The sequence below is a fragment of the Rhineura floridana genome, chromosome 2, assembly GCF_030035675.1.
Source record: "Rhineura floridana isolate rRhiFlo1 chromosome 2, rRhiFlo1.hap2, whole genome shotgun sequence".
Lineage (NCBI taxonomy): Eukaryota > Metazoa > Chordata > Lepidosauria > Squamata > Rhineuridae > Rhineura > Rhineura floridana.
Window position 1 is genome coordinate 218,221,659 of NC_084481.1, and position 17,057 is coordinate 218,238,715.

Genomic DNA, 17,057 nt, shown 5'->3' on the forward strand with positions numbered 1-17,057 from the left:
TCCCTTTGATCATTCTGGTTGCCCTCTTCTGAACCTTTTCCAACTCTATAATATCCTTTTTGAGATGAGGCGACCAAAACTGTACACAGTATTCCAAATGCGGACGCACCATAGATTTATACAACGGCATTATGATATCGGCTATTTTATTTTCAATACCTTTCCTAATTATCGCTAGCATGGAATTTGCCTTTTTCACAGCTGCCGCACACTGGGTCGACATTTTCATCGTGCTGTCCACTACAACCCCGAGGTCTCTCTCCTGGTCGGTCACCGCCAGTTCAGACTCCATGAGCGTATATGTGAAATTAAGATTTTTTGCTCCAATATGCATAATTTTACACTTGTTTATATTGAATTGCATTTGCCATTTTTCTGCCCATTCACTCAGTTTGGAGAGGTCTTTTTGGAGCTCTTCGCAATCCCTTTTTGTTTTAACAACCCTGAACAATTTAGTGTCATCAGCAAACTTGGCCACTTCACTGCTCACTCCTAATTCTAGGTCATTAATGAACAAGTTGAAAAGTACAGGTCCCAATACCGATCCTTGAGGGACTCCACTTTCTACAGCCCTCCATTGGGAGAACTGTCCGTTTATTCCTACTCTCTGCTTTCTGCTTCTTAACCAATTCCTTATCCACAAGAGGACCTCTCCTCAGTTCAGTTCAGAGGTTTTATTTTCAAACTCTTCTGTATTAATCATTAATCATTAAACACCAGTAGGTGGAATTTTCCAAGACTACCTTTGTAACCATTCTTGACCTGTCATTTGCTTCTTGCAAACAGAAAGAAAGAGAAAGTGCAACGTGAGTATTTTCCTTTTTTTCCTTCCTCTTCCTGCAAGCGCTTAGAAAAGGAGATGCAAAGGTGAAAGGATTTTGTTTTGGCTTAAAATATTCTGCCTTCCTTCTCTGTTATACTCTCCACATAGGCTTCAATCAATTTTTTGTAAAGGCAAAGAAGATGAGATCACGCCCACCCTCTGTGGAGAAGGTGTCTTGGAGGCCATTTGTCTAAAGAGAGTTAAGAGAAAATGCGGATTTAAAAAAACTAGGTGAGCCTCTCAGAGAACCCCTGATGGAGGGCTGGAGATCCCCATTAGGTTCCCCATCTGTGTGTTTACGAGCTAGCCCCTTCTCTTCTGAGATCCAAGATTAAATGGGGGAGAGGGCATAATTTAAGCTTTATTCCCTGTATAGCAGTGTTTTATCAGCATAGGACAAGCAATCACCTTTAAAAGAATGTACGTCCAAAGCCACTGCCATGCCGCAGACTCTACAGGAAGCTTTATGTCCACTTGAACATTTGATCTATTTTAAATTAACTGTCAATTGTTGTTAGTGCTATGTGGTAGTCAGGAACAGCCCTGTCATTAGAGCACAATGAGGTAACTGCCCCAGGTGGCAGATGCTGGTGGTTAGCAGCAGCTGTTCCTCCTGCCCTCCCCCACCTCTGGTCATTCTCCTTGGTTGCCACATGGCCTCTCCTGGGCCCCCTACTCTGACCTGCTGCCCCAGGTGTAGTGGAGGATGTTGTGTCATCACCAGTGTTGAACTAAGACTGAGCTGCCAGACTGACTGGCTTCTGTATATAGGATGGGAAGGGGGCACCATCTTGTCCCTCACTTCAGATAGAAATTGGGGGGGCTGGTTGAAGCAATATTATACTTTGTATTGTTGTTGTTGTTATGTGCCTTCAAGTCGACTACGACTTATGGCGACCCTATGAATCAGTGATCTGTAAGAGCATCTGTCGTGAACCGCCCTGTTCAGATCTGTGGCTTCCTTTATGGAATCAATCCATCTCTTGTTTGGCCTTCCTCTTTTTCTACCACCTTCTGTTTTCCCCAGCATGATTGTCTTTTCTAGTGAATCATGTCTTCACATGATGTGTCCAAAGTATGATAACCTCAGTTTCATCATTTTAGCTTCTTGTGACAGTTCTGGTTTAATTTGTTCTAACACCCAATTATTTGTCTTTTTCTCAGTCCATGCTGTAGTCCTGCTTTTGTGCTTTCCTCTTTAACTTTCATCAGCATTCGTTTCAAATCATTACTGGTTTCTGCTAGTAGTATGGTATTGTCTGCATATCTTAAATTATTGATATTTCTCCCACCAATTTTCACACCTCCTTCATCTTGGTCCAATCCCGCTTTCCATATGATATGTTCTGTGTATGCCATCTGTTCCTGGTGATGTTTCTTCCAAGTATTTTAAGAGCAGCTTTTACCTCACATTCTAAAATTTCTAGTTCATCATATAGTTCCTCCATGAATGAATCTGTCATCCTGGCATCTCTTTTATAGAATTCTTTGGTGTATTGCTTCCATCTTCCTTGTATTTCATCTCGGTCAGTCAGTGTGTTCCTCTGTTGATTACTCAACATCCCTAGTTGTGATTTAAATTTCCCTTTCATTTCTCTAATCTTTTGGAATAGGGCTCTTGTTCTACCTTTTTGTTGTCCTCTTCTATTTCTATACAATAACTATTGTAATAGTGCTCTTTGCTGTATAGTTGCTGTATTGTTGCATTCAGGGTTCTGACCCTGTTTCTATCACCTTTTGCTTTTGATTTCCTTCTCTCTTTAACCATTTTAAGAGTTTCTTCAGTCATCCATTGAGGTCTTTTTCTCTTTTTAACTAGAGGTATTAAGAACATAAGAACATAAGAAGAGCCTGCTGGATCAGGCCAGTGGTCCAGCATCCTGTTCTCACAGAGGCCAACCAGGGGCCTGGGGGAAGCCCGCAAGCAGGACCCGAGTGCAAGAACACTCTCACCTCCTGAGGCTTCCGGCAACTGGTTTTCAGAAGCATGCTGCCTCTGACTAGGGTGGCAGAGCACAGCCATCATGGCTAGTAGCCATTGATAGCCCTGTCCTCCATGAATTTGTCTAATCTTCTTTTAAAGCCATCCAAGCTGGTGGCCATTACTGCGTCCTGTGGGAGCAAATTCCATAGTTTAACTATGCGCTGAGTAAAGAAGTACTTCCTTTTGTCTGTCCTGAATGTTCCAACATTCAGCTTCTTTGAATGTCCACGAGTTCTAGTATTATGAGAGAGGGAGAAGAACTTTTCTCTATCCACTTTCTCAATGCCATTAATAATTTTATACACTTCTATCGTGTCTCCTCTGACCCGCCTTTTCTCTAAACTAAAAAGCCCCAAATGCTGCAACCTTTCCTCGTAAGGGAGTCGCTCCATCCCCTTGATCATTCTGGTTGCCCTCTTCTGAACCTTTTCCAACTCTATAATATCCTTTTTGAGATGAGGTGACCAGAACTGTACACAGTATTCCAAATGCGGCCGCACCATAGATTTATACAACGGCATTATGATATCGGCTATTTTATTTTCAATACCTTTCCTAATTATCCCTAGCATGGAATTTGCCTTTTTCACAGCTGCTGCACACTGGGTCAACATTTTCATCGTGCTGTCCACTACAACCCTGAGGACTCTCTCCTGGTCAGTCACCGCCAATTCAGACCCCATGAGTGTATATGTGAAATTCAGATTTTTTGCTCCAATATGCATAATTTTACACTTGTTTATATTGAATTGCATTTGCCATTTTTCCGCCCATTCACTCAGTTTGGAGAGGTCTTTTTGGAGCTCTTCGCAATCCCTTTTTGCTTTAACAACCCTGAACAATTTAGTATCATCAGCAAACTTGGCCACTTCACTGCTCACTCCTAATTCTAGGTCATTAATGAACAAGTTGAAAAGTACAGGTCCCAATACCGATCCTTGAGGGACTCCACTTTCTACAGCCCTCCATTGGGAGAACTGTCCGTTTATTCCTACTCTCTGCTTTCTGCTTCTTAAGCAATTCCTTATCCACAAGAGGACCTCTCCTCTTATTCCATGACGTCTAAGCTTCCTCAGAAGCCTTTGGTGAGGTACCTTGTCAAACGCTTTTTGAAAGTCTAAGTACACTATGTCCACTGGATCACCTCTATCTATATTCTTGTTGACACTCTCAAAGAATTCTAATAGGTTACTGAGACAGGACTTTCCCTTGCAGAAGCCATGCTGGTTCTGCTTCAGCAAGGCTTGTTCTTCTATGTGCTTAGTTAATCTAGCTTTAATACTACTTTCTACCAGTTTTCCAGGGACAGAAGTTAAGCTAACTGGCCTGTAATTTCTGGGATCCCCCCTGGATCCCTTTTTGAATATTGGCGTTAATTTGCCACTTTCCAGTCCTCAGGCACGGAGGAGGACCTGAGGGACAAGTTACATATTTTAGTTAGCAGATCAGCAATTTCACATTTCTTTGAGAACTCTCAGGTGGATGCCATCCGGGCCCGGTGATTTGTCAGTTTTTATATTGTCTATTAAGCCTAGAACTTCCTCTCTCGTTGTCTTTTTGCATTCTTCCCTGATCATGTCTCTTGCTTCCCTCCATAGTTCTTTTGGTTCTCTGTCAACTAAGTTTAAAGCCTCAAATCTGTTCTTTATTTGATCTTTATATTCTTCTGGGATGTTATTTAAATTGTATTTTGGCATTATGATTGCTTCATTGGTCTTCTTTAGCTTTACTCTGATTTTCGATACGAGAAGTTCATGATCTGTACCGCAGTCTGCTCCTGGTCTTGTTTTTACAGAAAGTATGGAACTTCTCCATCTTCTGTTACCAATTATACAATCAATTTGATTCCTGCATTGACCATCTGGTGGTGTCCACGTGTACAGTCATCTTTTCGGTTGCTCAAAAAATGTGTTTGCAAGAAACAAATTATTGCCTTCACAGAATTCAATAAGTCTTTCTCCTGCTTCATTTCTGCCTCCTGAGCCCCATTTCCCCACAATTCCTAGTTCTTCTTTGTTCCCTACTTTTGCATTCCAGTCCCCCATGATTACCAGAACATCTTGTTTGGGTGTGTGATCAACTTCCTCCTGTACTTCTGTGTAAAATCTCTCCAATTCTTCTTCTGTGTTTGCCGTTGGAGAGTAGACTTGGATGATAGGGTGATTGGTTAATAGGTTTCCCGTTTAAACTCATTGATATCACTCGCTCAGACCTTGCGTTGTAGCTCCTAATTGCTTTTGCTACATCACTTCTCCCTATTAAAGCAACCCCGTTTCTTCTTGATTTCTCATTTCCCCCATAAAATATTTTGTAGTTGCCTGATTGAAAATGTCCCATTCCCGTCATTTTAATTCACTCACACCAAGTATTGTAATGTTGATACATTCCATTTCTTTCTTGACAATTTCTAACTTTCCCTGGTTCATGCTTCTCACATTCCATGTGTGTGTCGTACAACTCCGGACTCACCTTTTACATCTGTGCACATCAGCCTCTGGGCTTCCTTTCAGCTTTGACCCAGCTGCGTCATTAGTCAGAGCACTACTCGTACTTGTCCTTTGTTCTTCCCCAGTAGCTTGTTGAGTGCTTTCTGACCTGGGGGTCTCATCTCCGAGCACTATCTCATGTTGCATTTTAGATACTCTGTTCATAGGGCTTTCGTGGTAAGAGGTATTCAGAGGTGGTTTACCGTTGCCTTCCTCTGAGTTTGGATGCATCTTAGTCTGGTGTCTCAGCTTTGACCATTCCGCCTTGGGTGCCCTTGCTAGGAGTCTAGCCTCTTGGTCTAGACTCCTGACAGCTTTGCTCTCAGCTTCTTCAACATTCTCAAAGCCCCTCAACACATTAAGGTGTGCATCCTAAAAGGAGATACTTTTTATTAGGATTATTGTATTTAGACAGTTTATTCCTGAACCACTTTGAGCACATATGCATTTGGGGGAAAGTACAGTATATAAATCAGCTGGCAATGGCTATAACTACACCCAAATGGATTTGTCCTTTTGCCCACTGTATGTGCCCATTTTATGGTTTATAATGGGTCACATCCAACCCTCACCCTCACCGTCCTGGTAAGCAGCAGCAATGCGACTGACGGACTGACTAGAGGTCACATGACCAACACGGCTACTGCCCCACCATGCCTCCTATTTGACAAGCAGGAATTTGGAAGTGTATTTTTTCCAGGCAGTGACGAATGGCAGTAGTGTGAGAGAGTGTCATCTGTTGGATTTCTGCTTCTCATGCCACTTGTTAAAAGCAGATAACCAGTAGGCGAGAGGGGTGGGAAGGGAGTTGGAATCCTTGAGGTGACATGCAAGTGGGAAGGGGGTTGGCAGAACAATGGGGCCTCCTGTACCTTTCATCAGTAATGCCATTAGGTGCAGCTTTTCTCCCTGCTGTGTCACCTCCTGAAATAACAATTATTAAAAGCAGAGGAACCTCATTTTCCTTCTTTACACTTGGCTGCCCACCAAACACAGCATTGCAAGAATGGATTGCAACGCACATGTTGAATCTACAGAGTAGTAACCATGGCAATCGTAGTGTTTCTGATTTCAGAAAACTTAAGCAATCAAGGTACACCTTCTGGAGCCCCTTTTAACCGAGGCAGAATGTGTAAATGAGGGTTCACCTTGTGGGTCAGACACAAGAACTGACTCAACTCTAAAAATCAGGCCAATTAGCACCACAGAAAAAAAATCAATCCTGGGCTTGCCTTGACCTGTTTGATATCCTTGAAGGTTTTCTATCATCAGCTTCACTCAGCACATTGACAGGGAGGGAGGGAGGGAGTCATATTATACTGTGGAGATTGAATGTCATCATTTTAGCGGGTCAGGGACAAGCTTAGATGTAGCAAAGAACACATTTGGCCAGTGGTGTAGTGGTAAATCTTGAAGTGCTAGAGCTCATCGTGACAGACCCCAATGCCAGGCCCTCAAGTGTTGATCCATTGTGTTGATCCATTGTTCTGCACGCCTCTACACCTACCAAAGAACAGAAGTACACATAGCACAAAACCCAGGTTATTAAAATCAGCATGACTGCAATTATCATGATATTTATTTATATAAAAATATTTGCATCCTGCAATTTCATTTAAAAAAAATCAAAGTGGTTTACAACAATTATAATACAAAACACACAAACAGATCATCAGCTGACTGTTACAGAAAATGTTTGCCTTAAAATTGTCTGTATGACCCTGTCAGCCAAGAAAAGTTTTCAGCAGGTGTTTGAAAGATAACAGAAGGTGCCTGCTGAATCTCTGTTGGAAGAATGTGCGGAAGGGCTGTCGCTCAGTTGCAGAGCATCTGCTTTGCATGGAGAAGGCCCCAGGTTCAGTCCCCAACATCTTAAGTTAAGGCTGGGAGAAACTCCCTGCCTGAAACCCTGGCAAGCTGCTGCCATTCAGTGTAGACAATACTGAGTTAGATGAACTAATGGTCTGGCTCAATATAGGGCAGCTTCCTATCTTGAGAATATTCCATCATCATCAGTTTATATACCGCTTAATGCCTACGTTGGCTTCTAAGCGGTTTACAAAATATACTGTAAAAGCTAGATACACAAAACCAGTTAAAATCCATGACTAGAATACACAATAAAACAGCATCAGAAAAACAAGGCAACACTAAACAGCAACAACAGGAGATCCAAATCCAGGTAAACAGGTGTGTGTGCTTGTGTAACCAAGAGCTGGCAGAATGCCACTCTTGATGCAGTTTGCTGGAAGTAAGCTTCATTGAATTCAGTGGTACTTACTTCTGACTGCATAAGTTTAACTTGTAAAGCACGCTGAGCTTAAACAAATGAGCTTCAGCCAGCTGAAATGCATCTTTAGCTTTTAATCATGCCGCCCTGGGCTTCTGCTGGGAGGAAGGGTGGGATATCAATCAATCAATCAATAAAAATAATCAGAAATGTAAGCAATCATGCAAAAAAGTTATCATTTAAACTGCTAGCATGAAGTAGGAACCCCATCAAATAACAGGGGAAAAGTTGGGGATCTGCACTGACCACAAGATCTGGTTCCAATCAATCCAGCACTTCGGAAAGCAGTCTGCTTTGGTCCAAAGCACTTTGGGGGTTCCAATCCTTATCCATTTTGGGGAGGAAACAAAGTTCTGTACCCACCACTCCCACCGCACCTCACCACACCTCACTCCACCCTCCCATTCAGTATTGGGAGAATCAAAGACAACTCTTAACTTTCTCCCCCTTTTGACAGATGTAGATTAAATGTGTAGACATACTGGCCCCTCCAGATTAGATAAAGCCTGTAAAATTACAGACAAACAGGTCTCGCACTTTTGTTCTGGGCATCTTTAAAATCTTCAGATTGTTCTTTCTGCAATTTCTAAAGGGGGAATCATACTCCCCATGCCTAAAGTTGGGTGTGTGCATACTTCCCCTTAGTTTTTTAGCATGACAGTAAGAGTTGCTCCCTGCCTGACACTTCTGAAACATACTGATCAACTTTGCTACTTTCTTTTTCCCCCTCACAGTATTTGCAGTCACTATATTGGTGTTGCTCATTGTAAAGCTAACACGGGGGAAAGTAAAACAGAAACGAGGGACACCAATGAAAAAATGGAGTTACCATCAGAATCAGAGTCTCCAGCAAAATGCATGGAGACAGGAAATGGCAATTGTCTTCCTAAAGATTCTCCATCCTTGCATAATCAAGGAGAAAATGAGCCAAAACATTGCAACAGAGGCTTCAAAGCAACGCTGAGCTTCCGGAGACGTACATCAAAATCTGTTGAAGAAAAATCCAGTGAAGCTAACATGAATGAGAATAAAACAGAAACGAGGGAGATGGTAGGGAAAACCGAGTTGTCATCAGAGCCAAAATCTCTGGCAAAATTTATGGAGCTTGAAGATGGCAATTGTCTTCCCAAAGGTTCTCCACCCTTGAATAATCAAGGAAAAAACTTCAACAGGGGCATCAAAGCAATGCTGAGCTTCAGAAGAAATGCATCAAAATCTGTCAAAGAGAATCTGAGTGAGACTAACTTGGATAATAATGAAACAGAAACTAAAGAGGAGGATGGGAAAACAGAGTTTCCGTCAGAGCCTGAGTCTTCAGTGAAATGCATAGAGGCTGAAGATGTCAAATGTCTCCCCAAAGATTCTCCACTCTTGAATAATCAGGGGCAGAATAAGCCAAATAATGTCAACAGGGGCATCAGAGCAATGCTGAGCTTCCGGGGAAGTGAATCAAAATCTGTCAAAGAGCAACTTACTAAAAATAAAATGGATGAAAATACCACAGAGAAGGGTGGGGAAATGGCTCTTCCATCAGAGCCAGAGTCCCCAGTAAAATGTGCAGCCAGTGACAGTGACAATTGTCTTCCCAAAGATCCTCCACCCTTGAGTTATCAGGGAGAAAATGAGCCAAAAAACTTCTACAGGGGCCTTGGAGCAACACTGAGCTTCAGGAGAAATGCATCAAAATCTGTCAAAGAGAAATCAACTGAAGAATCCTGCACCTCCAGATGGAGCAAGCATTCTTCAAGGGGGATCTTCAAACTGATGGATGGCAGCAACAACCACCCCAGTAAAGAAAACAATGGTATTCCAAAGGAGAGTGAGGCGCTTGCAGGAGAAGACTGCGTTCAGGAAGAACCACTGTCTGGTAAGGAAAGGAAGATGCTTCTGCTTGGTGTTGTTTTCTGGGATGCCTGGGCTGGAAAGCAAGAGATATTATTAGAGTTCAAGGACACATTACAGCCAGACAAGAACTCTCATGGAGGGTGGGAAGCAGGGCTGGTGAGGGATGTGGGCTGGGGCTAGAGAGAAGACGTGGTCTGGAAAGAATCCCAAAGGCCAGACAGAGAGGCCTGGGGGGACACATTTGGTCCCCAGACCTGTGGTTCCTTATCCATAAGAACATAGAACGTAAGAAGGGCCTGCTGGATCACACTAATGGCCCACCTAGTCCAGCCTACTGTTCTCACAGTGGCCAACCAAGCTGGACCTGAGGGAAACAGTCCTTTTCTCTCTTGTGGTTTCCAGCAACTAGGACTTGGAAGCATGCCGCCTCCAGCTACGGAGGCAGGGCATAGCCAGCGTGGCTAGCAGCCATGGATAGCCTTATCCTCCACATATTTGTCTAATCCTCTTTTAAAGCCCTCCAAGTTGGTGACCATCACTGCCTATTGTGGGAGCGAATTGCATAGTTTAACTATGCACTGTGTGAAGAAGTGCTTTCTGGTGTATAGGATCCTACTATTCCACCATGAAGCACAGGGCAGCATACGTCTTAGCCCCCTTCACTTTTTATCCTCACAAAAACCTAGTGAGGATGGTTACTCTGAGAGATGCTGGTTCAAGAGTTCTCAGTGAGCTTTATGGCTGAGCAGGGCACTGAACTCAGGTGTCCTTGGTTATTATAACTTGTGCTAAGCTACAGTAAGGAGAAATTGTCATCTCACTTATAATTGCCTCCAGAATGCAAGTTTTGCTGCCCTCCAGTTTTGCATTAATCTCATTTTATTTGCTGGAATGTGCTTAGTACTTGTTTCGACTGCACCTTGACAGGAAAATGGGGAAATTAATTGGGGTCAGCCCCTTTTTTGGAATCTAATCTTTGGTGCCTGCCAGAGCCCAAACCCTCTGTCAATCAGCAGGATTTAGTACAAGTTATTACTAGTAAGCTGCCTTCACTCACATCAGACAAAGAGGCAGTATGTGAGTTATTCCTGTGCATGTGAAATACAAAAGCACACAGTACAGAGCAGGACTTTAGCGGGGCAAGATGAGGCAGTCTCTCCATACCAGTCATGGTTTTATGAATCTCTTGTCATGTCCTCTCTTGGTCATTTTTTTCCTAACCTAAACAGCTTTTGTCTTTCCTTGATGGTTTTTGCTTGGCTGGAACGTGTCCTTGAACTCTGATAATGCCCTTTGACTGACTGGATGGACAGGGGTGTAGTTGTCTAGGGTCTCGGGGAGATGTAGACCCCTTATTTTGGGGGGAGCAGGGCCCCAGCAGGGTCCCTATGTCTCCAGCATCTTACTAGCCAATCAGCATGAAAGGGGAGTGTGTTAACCACTGAGAAGGGTCTTCTAACTTGCTTCCTTGTCCTTTCCTGCTGATTGGAGCCAATAAGAGTGACAGGAAGTGAGTCAGCCACTGAGAATACTCTTCTCAGTAGCTAACACCCTCTCTTTTCATGCTTAGTGGCTCCTAAAGACATCTGTTGTTGTGGGAGAAGGCATTAACAAACTCAACCGAGCAGCAAAAATGGGGCGGGGAGGCCGTGGCTGTGACTATCATGAAGGGACCCTGCACTTCTGAATTTGCCACTACATTACTGAAGATGGAGGACAGCGATGTGTGTGTAGTAAGCTAGCCTGCTGTACTAAGGTGCACTTTGTACACTTTGTTGCTTTGCCCACTTTGGCCTCTGGCCCTACCCGCTACTGGCAGGTTGTCCCTGCAAGGTTGCACAGATGGGGATGCAGCCCTTGGGTTGAAAAGAGTTTCCTACTGCTGCTTTAGATTTTTCTAAAGAGGAATGGGCTTCAATGTATTGATCATTTTAATTCTTGTTTTCTGTACTTTCTGCAACTCATTTGTAACATTTTTGTGATGGAGCAACCAGAACATCATCATTGTGGTTGTTGTCGCTGTTATTAACTACATTTATATCTGTCCCTTCCTCCCAAAGGAGCCCAGGGCAGCAAACACATCAAAACAACAGCAGCAAGCAATCTGAAAACAATTACACATAAAAACACTCAAACACAGTTACAGGTAAAAACATTCTTCCATCCAGTGATCTCTGGGTTCCTAGATACAGTCCCCTTCAGCCATCAAATGCCTGGGCAAACAGGAATGATTTCAAATACCCCCTGAAAGTCAGTAATGAGGGACAGAGATGCACCTCACTGGGGAGGGCATTCCACAATTGTGGAGCCACCACTGAGAAGTCCCCATCATGGGTCAACACCAACTGGGCAGCCATCACTGGCGGCACCACCAACAATGAGTGAAATCCAATGCTACTGTTCCCACTTGTGGAATGGCTTTTGATCTAGCAGAAGCATCCAAAGACATAAGAAGAATGGAGGTGATCTTCTCTAATTTCTCCTTCCTGCTGCAGTCTTCCCTTCAAATCTGTTCCAGAGGAAGGAGATCCTTCAGAACAGCGTGCAAGGTGGTGGTGGTGGGCTGGAGTGGGAAGGGGAAATGAGAGAAAATGACCTCTTCTCTCCTTATGTTAGTGCACCTCTCAGCTTGATTAAAAGCTGCTCCAAGTGCAGGATGACAGTCTTGGATTTCACTCAATATTCTTCTTCTTCTTCTTCTTCTTCTTCTTCTTCTTTATTAAATTTATATACCGCCCGACTAGCAATAGCTCTCTGGGCGGTGAACATGGCAATACAATAACATAAGAAATACAATAAATGACACAATATAATACAAAAATAATGCAATCTAAAATCAATACAGTAACATTTTTAAAATTAAATCAATTTAAATTAAAATGCTTCAGAGAATAAGAAGGTTTTAACCTGGCGCCAAAAAGAAAGCAGAGTCGGCGCCAAGCGCACTTCCTCGGGGAGACTGTTCCATAGTTCGGGGGCCACCACTGAGAAGGCCCTAGATCTTGTCACCACCCTCCGGGCCTCCCTATGAGTTGGAACCCGGAGGAGGGCCTTCGTAGTAGAACGTAGTGTACGGGCCGGTTCATATCGGAAGAGGCATTCCGCAAGGTAACGTGGTCCCGCACCGTATAAGGCTTTATAGGTTAATACCAACACTTTGAATCTGGCCCGGAAACGTATTGGCAGCCAGTGCAAGCGGGCCAGAACAGGTGTTATATGCTCGGACCGCTTGGTCCTTGTTAGCAGTCTGGCTGCCACGTTTTGCACTAGCTGTAGCTTCCGAACTGTCTTCAGAGGTAGCCCTACATAGAGCGCATTGCAGTAATCAAACGCGAGGTTACCAGAGCATGTACCACTGATGTAAGGTCCTCTTTACTCAGATAGGGACGTAGCTGGGCTACCAACCGAAGTTGGTAAAATGCATTCCTTGCCACCGAGGCTACTTGAGCCTCAAGTGAGAGGGAAGAGTCTAAAAAGACTCCCAGACTACGAACCCGCTCCTTTAGGGGGAGTGTAACCCCGTCCAGGACAGGGTATATATCCACCATCCGATCAGAGAACCCGTCCACCAACAGCATCTCAGTCTTGTCTGGATTGAGCTTCAGTTTGTTGACTCTCATCCAGTCCATTGTCACGGCCAGGCAACGGTTCAGCACATCGACAGCCTCACCTGAGGAAGATGAAAAGGAGAAGTAGAGCTGCATGTCATCAGCATACTGATGACAATGCACTCCAAAACTCCTGATGACCTCTCCCAACAGCTTCATGTAGATATTAAAAAGCAGGGGGGACAAAACTGACCCCTGCGGGACCCCATATTAAAGAACCCACGGTGTCGAGCAATGTTCCCCGAGCACTACCTTCTGGAGACGACCTGCCAAGTAAGAGCGGAACCACTGCCAAGCAGTACCTCCAACTCCCAACTCCGCGAGCCTCTCCAGAAGGATACCATGGTCGATGGTATCAAAAGCCGCTGAGAGATCAAGGAGAATCAACAGAGTTACACTCCCTCTGTCTCTCTCCCGACATAGGTCATCATACAGGGCGACCAAGGCTGTCTCGGGGCCAAAACTGGGCCTAAAACCTGATTGAAATGGATCTAGATAATATTCTAAATGTGCCTGCATCATACATTTCTGTAAAGTAGTTATGATATTGTCACCTTCTTCTTATCCTTTTTTGTAATAATTCCCAACACTGAGGGTGTCTCCATACTCGGCATTTAGCCAAACTGCTCTTACTACCAAGACATTTCTCCTAATGAAATATTGAATCCACCCTCCTGTAACTTAAGCCCATTAGATCCAGGGCACTTCCAGCCTGTCACTGTTTTCAGGTGAGATTCAATCAGTGGCAAATTTCAGACTGTGCAATTGTAGTTGATTGGAAGCTCTTGTGTAACTAACCCACTTCTCCCAAAAGATTGGACTTTTTGTGATAAGGAAAGTGATGGGGAAATGCACTGAAAAGTGTGGGATACCGCTTGCTTTGATGCAATGTCATCTAACCACCCCTGCAAACAAATCAGAATGAATGCTCATTAAATAGCCAACAACATCTAATCTCCCTGCAAACAAATCAGGATGAGCGAATGCTCAATAAACAGATTGTCTGGAAGCACCCCCAAGTCTGGTCCTCTGGGGCAGCAGAGAATAAGACTTTGCTTCCTTGTATTTGACATCCCTTCAGGTCTTTGAAGAATGCTATCATGCCCCCCCCCCAGTCCTCCTGGCTAAAGTGGAATTGCAATACATTGTTTATTCACTTTTAACAGGGCATCTGCATGACCTTATTTTATTTATTTATTTATTTATTTATTGCACTTGTATACCGCCCCATAGCCGAAGCTCTCTGGGCGGTTTACAGCAATCAAAAACATTAAAACAAATACACAATTTAAAAACATATTTTAAAAACAATTTAAAACACAATTTTAAAGTTCAAAACAATATAAAAGCAATTTAAAAACACATGCTAAAATGCCTGGGAGAAGAGGAAAGTCTTGATCTGGCGCCGAAAAGATAACAGTGACCTTGCCACTGAACCCTCATCCTCTTGTTTTCCCATGAGTTTTCCATTTTCAGAGAATGCTGAAGATGCACCCCTTAGCCTTTGACACCTGAGAGGTATATTCTTAGGGCCCACCCTATTTTTGTGATGTTTGTGATTCTAAACTGCTGCCCTGGGACCTCGTGGTGAAGGGCAGGTAATACATTAAAATAATCACAACCACCACCATTTCTCAGATAGCCAAAAACTCATTTTTTCCTTTGAAAAGTCTTGTCTTTTTAAAAGTAGAAACAGTCGTACTATATATGTGGTCTTAGCACCAGGTTTCCACCTTTTGATTCTGACATGCGCAGTTACATTTTGGGTAGGTAAATCTGCTCCTCCTGCACCCCTCCGCTATTGCTGGGCTTCTTTGGGAGGAAGGGCAGGATGCATATTTACTTTGTTGTTGTTGTTATATGTCTTCAAGCCCTATGAGGGGAGACTGAAAGAACTGGGCATGTTTAGCCTGGAGAAGAGAAGACTGAGGGGAGGTATGATAGCATTCTTCAAGTACATGAAAGGTTGTGACATAGAGGAGGGCTGGGATCTCTTCTCAATCGTCCCAGAGTGTAGGACATGGAATAATGGGCTCAAGTTGCAGAAAGCCAGATTTTGACTGAACATCAGGAAAGACTTCCTAACTGTTAGAGCCATACAACAATGGAACCAATTACCTAGAGAGGTAGTGGGCTTCAAGAGGCAGCTGGACAGCCATCTGTCGGGAATACTTTGATTTGGATTCCTGCATTGAGCAGGGGGTTGGACTTGATGGCCTTATAGGCCCCTTCCAACTCTGTGATTCTATGAATCTATGATCAGTTGTTAGAAATCACTAATGGGGGCAGTGCTCCTGCTTGTGGGCTTCCCATAAGTCGATTATGACTCATGGCGACCTTATGAATCTTTTTGGATATATTCATAGAGTCGTGGTAAGAGGTATTCAGAGGTGGTTTACCTTTGTCATCCCCTAAGCCTATGGCACACGATATTCCCAGGCAGTCTCCCATCCAAGTACTAACTAGGCCTGACCCTGCTTAGCTTCCAAGATCAGTCAAGATCGGGCGTGTTCAGGGTAGTATGGCCGTAGGCACATATTTACTAAATAACAACAACAACAACAACAACAACAATAATAATAATAAATACCTTTCCAGTGAGCATAATTCTATCACTGCTTTGTGCTGTTGTTGTTTTGCTTTGCTTTTTGAACAATCTTTTAATTACCTCTAAAATGCTTTTTCGGCTAAAGCATATATTTAAATATATTGAAATATGTGTGACAGCACTGCAATGAAAGAGCATTATAATGCTAATTTTAAAAAAAATTAAAAGATTCTGGTGTAACTGGATGAATAGTTTCATCAGTTCTTTTTGTGTGGAGGGGGGTTGGATTTTCAGTTCAAGAAAATAAACTGACACTGATTGGCAAGAGATTCAGGACAGACAAAAGGAAGCACTTTTCTGCACAATGCATCATGATAATTTATGGAATTTGCTGCTGCAAGATTTGATGAGGGCTGCTGGCTTCAAGGGGATGAGACAAAATCATGAAGAATTGGTCTATTAATGGCTATTAGCTATCCTATATACTAATAGCATATATATATATATATATATATATATATATATATCAAACTCATTCTCCAAATAGTGGTCTTTATACAGTGAAAACTGCACCATCCATAGATAACAATATGTATAGGCTGGGAAGAACCCCAACATTTCCAGAAGGTATTTTTCGGGGGGAGGGGGAGAACCTAAGTGGTGCAACCTAAAAAGGGACCAGTGAGGGCTTAGCATTCTCAGTGGCCACAGAACACTAAGTTTCTGTGAAGCTGAATATCCTGTAAAAGGGCATGGCTGACTGAACAGGAACACTCCATACTGCAACAATCTGTTGCAGGTCCCACTTGTGAAAGCTAAATGGGAATTTCCATGATCAGAAGCAGTAAGCTTTTGATGAATACTAGTTGCTGGGGTGGTGGGGAACAAGGGAACAGCAGGGAAGGGTTGTTGACTTCATATCATCTAGCTGGCCACTCTGGAAAATGGGATATTGGATGAGGTCAGAGAGGGAGCACCTGTGGCCCTCCAGATGATGTTGGACTATGACTCCTGTCATCCCTGACCAATGGCCATGCTGGCTGGGGCTGATGGAGTCCAACAACATCTGGAGGTCTACATGTTTCCCCTTTCCTGAGCGACAGGCCTTGTGTTTGATCCAGCAAGTCTCTTCATATGTGCTTATGAATTGGTTAGGCTTGTGTTAAAAAAACCTTCTGCTTTATAACAGAAATATCTAGGGGATGATTTTCACAGAGGAATGTGAAAACCATGTCAGAAAGGAAGGGAAGAAATGTGTCATTCCAGCATAACATTTGCCACCTGGATTTTTCCAATGCAGGGATGGAAAACCTGTGGTCCTTCAGATATTGTTGGGCTCCAGCTCTCATCAGCCCTAGCCAGCATGGCCAGTGGTCAGGGATGGTTGGAAATGTAGTCCAGCAACACCTGAATAGCCACAAGTTCTTCACAGCTGGTATAAAGGATTGGAATATAGAGTCCTCTTGGGAGTAC

General features: G+C 43.4%; 1 protein-coding gene and 1 pseudogene across 5 annotated transcripts in view; one reads left to right on the forward strand and one right to left on the reverse strand.

Moving 5' to 3' along the window:
• The first annotated feature begins 768 nt into the window (after positions 1–768).
• EXOC3L4 (exocyst complex component 3 like 4) overlaps positions 769–17,057 on the forward strand; it is an 85,757-nt gene continuing 69,468 nt past the window's right edge. For 4 of the 5 annotated variants that reach the window (XM_061612230.1, XM_061612232.1, XM_061612233.1 and 1 more), the window contains exons 1-2: positions 849–1,054; positions 8,318–9,450. In XM_061612230.1, the coding sequence (XP_061468214.1) occupies positions 8,403–9,450 (1,048 nt within the window). In that variant the 5' untranslated portion in view covers positions 849–1,054; positions 8,318–8,402. Of the gene's footprint in view, positions 807–848; positions 1,055–8,317; positions 9,451–17,057 lie in introns of those variants that run through there. The other variant, XM_061612231.1, reaches the window with a different exon arrangement.
• On the reverse strand, positions 15,451–15,569 carry LOC133378529 (5S ribosomal RNA; annotated as a pseudogene).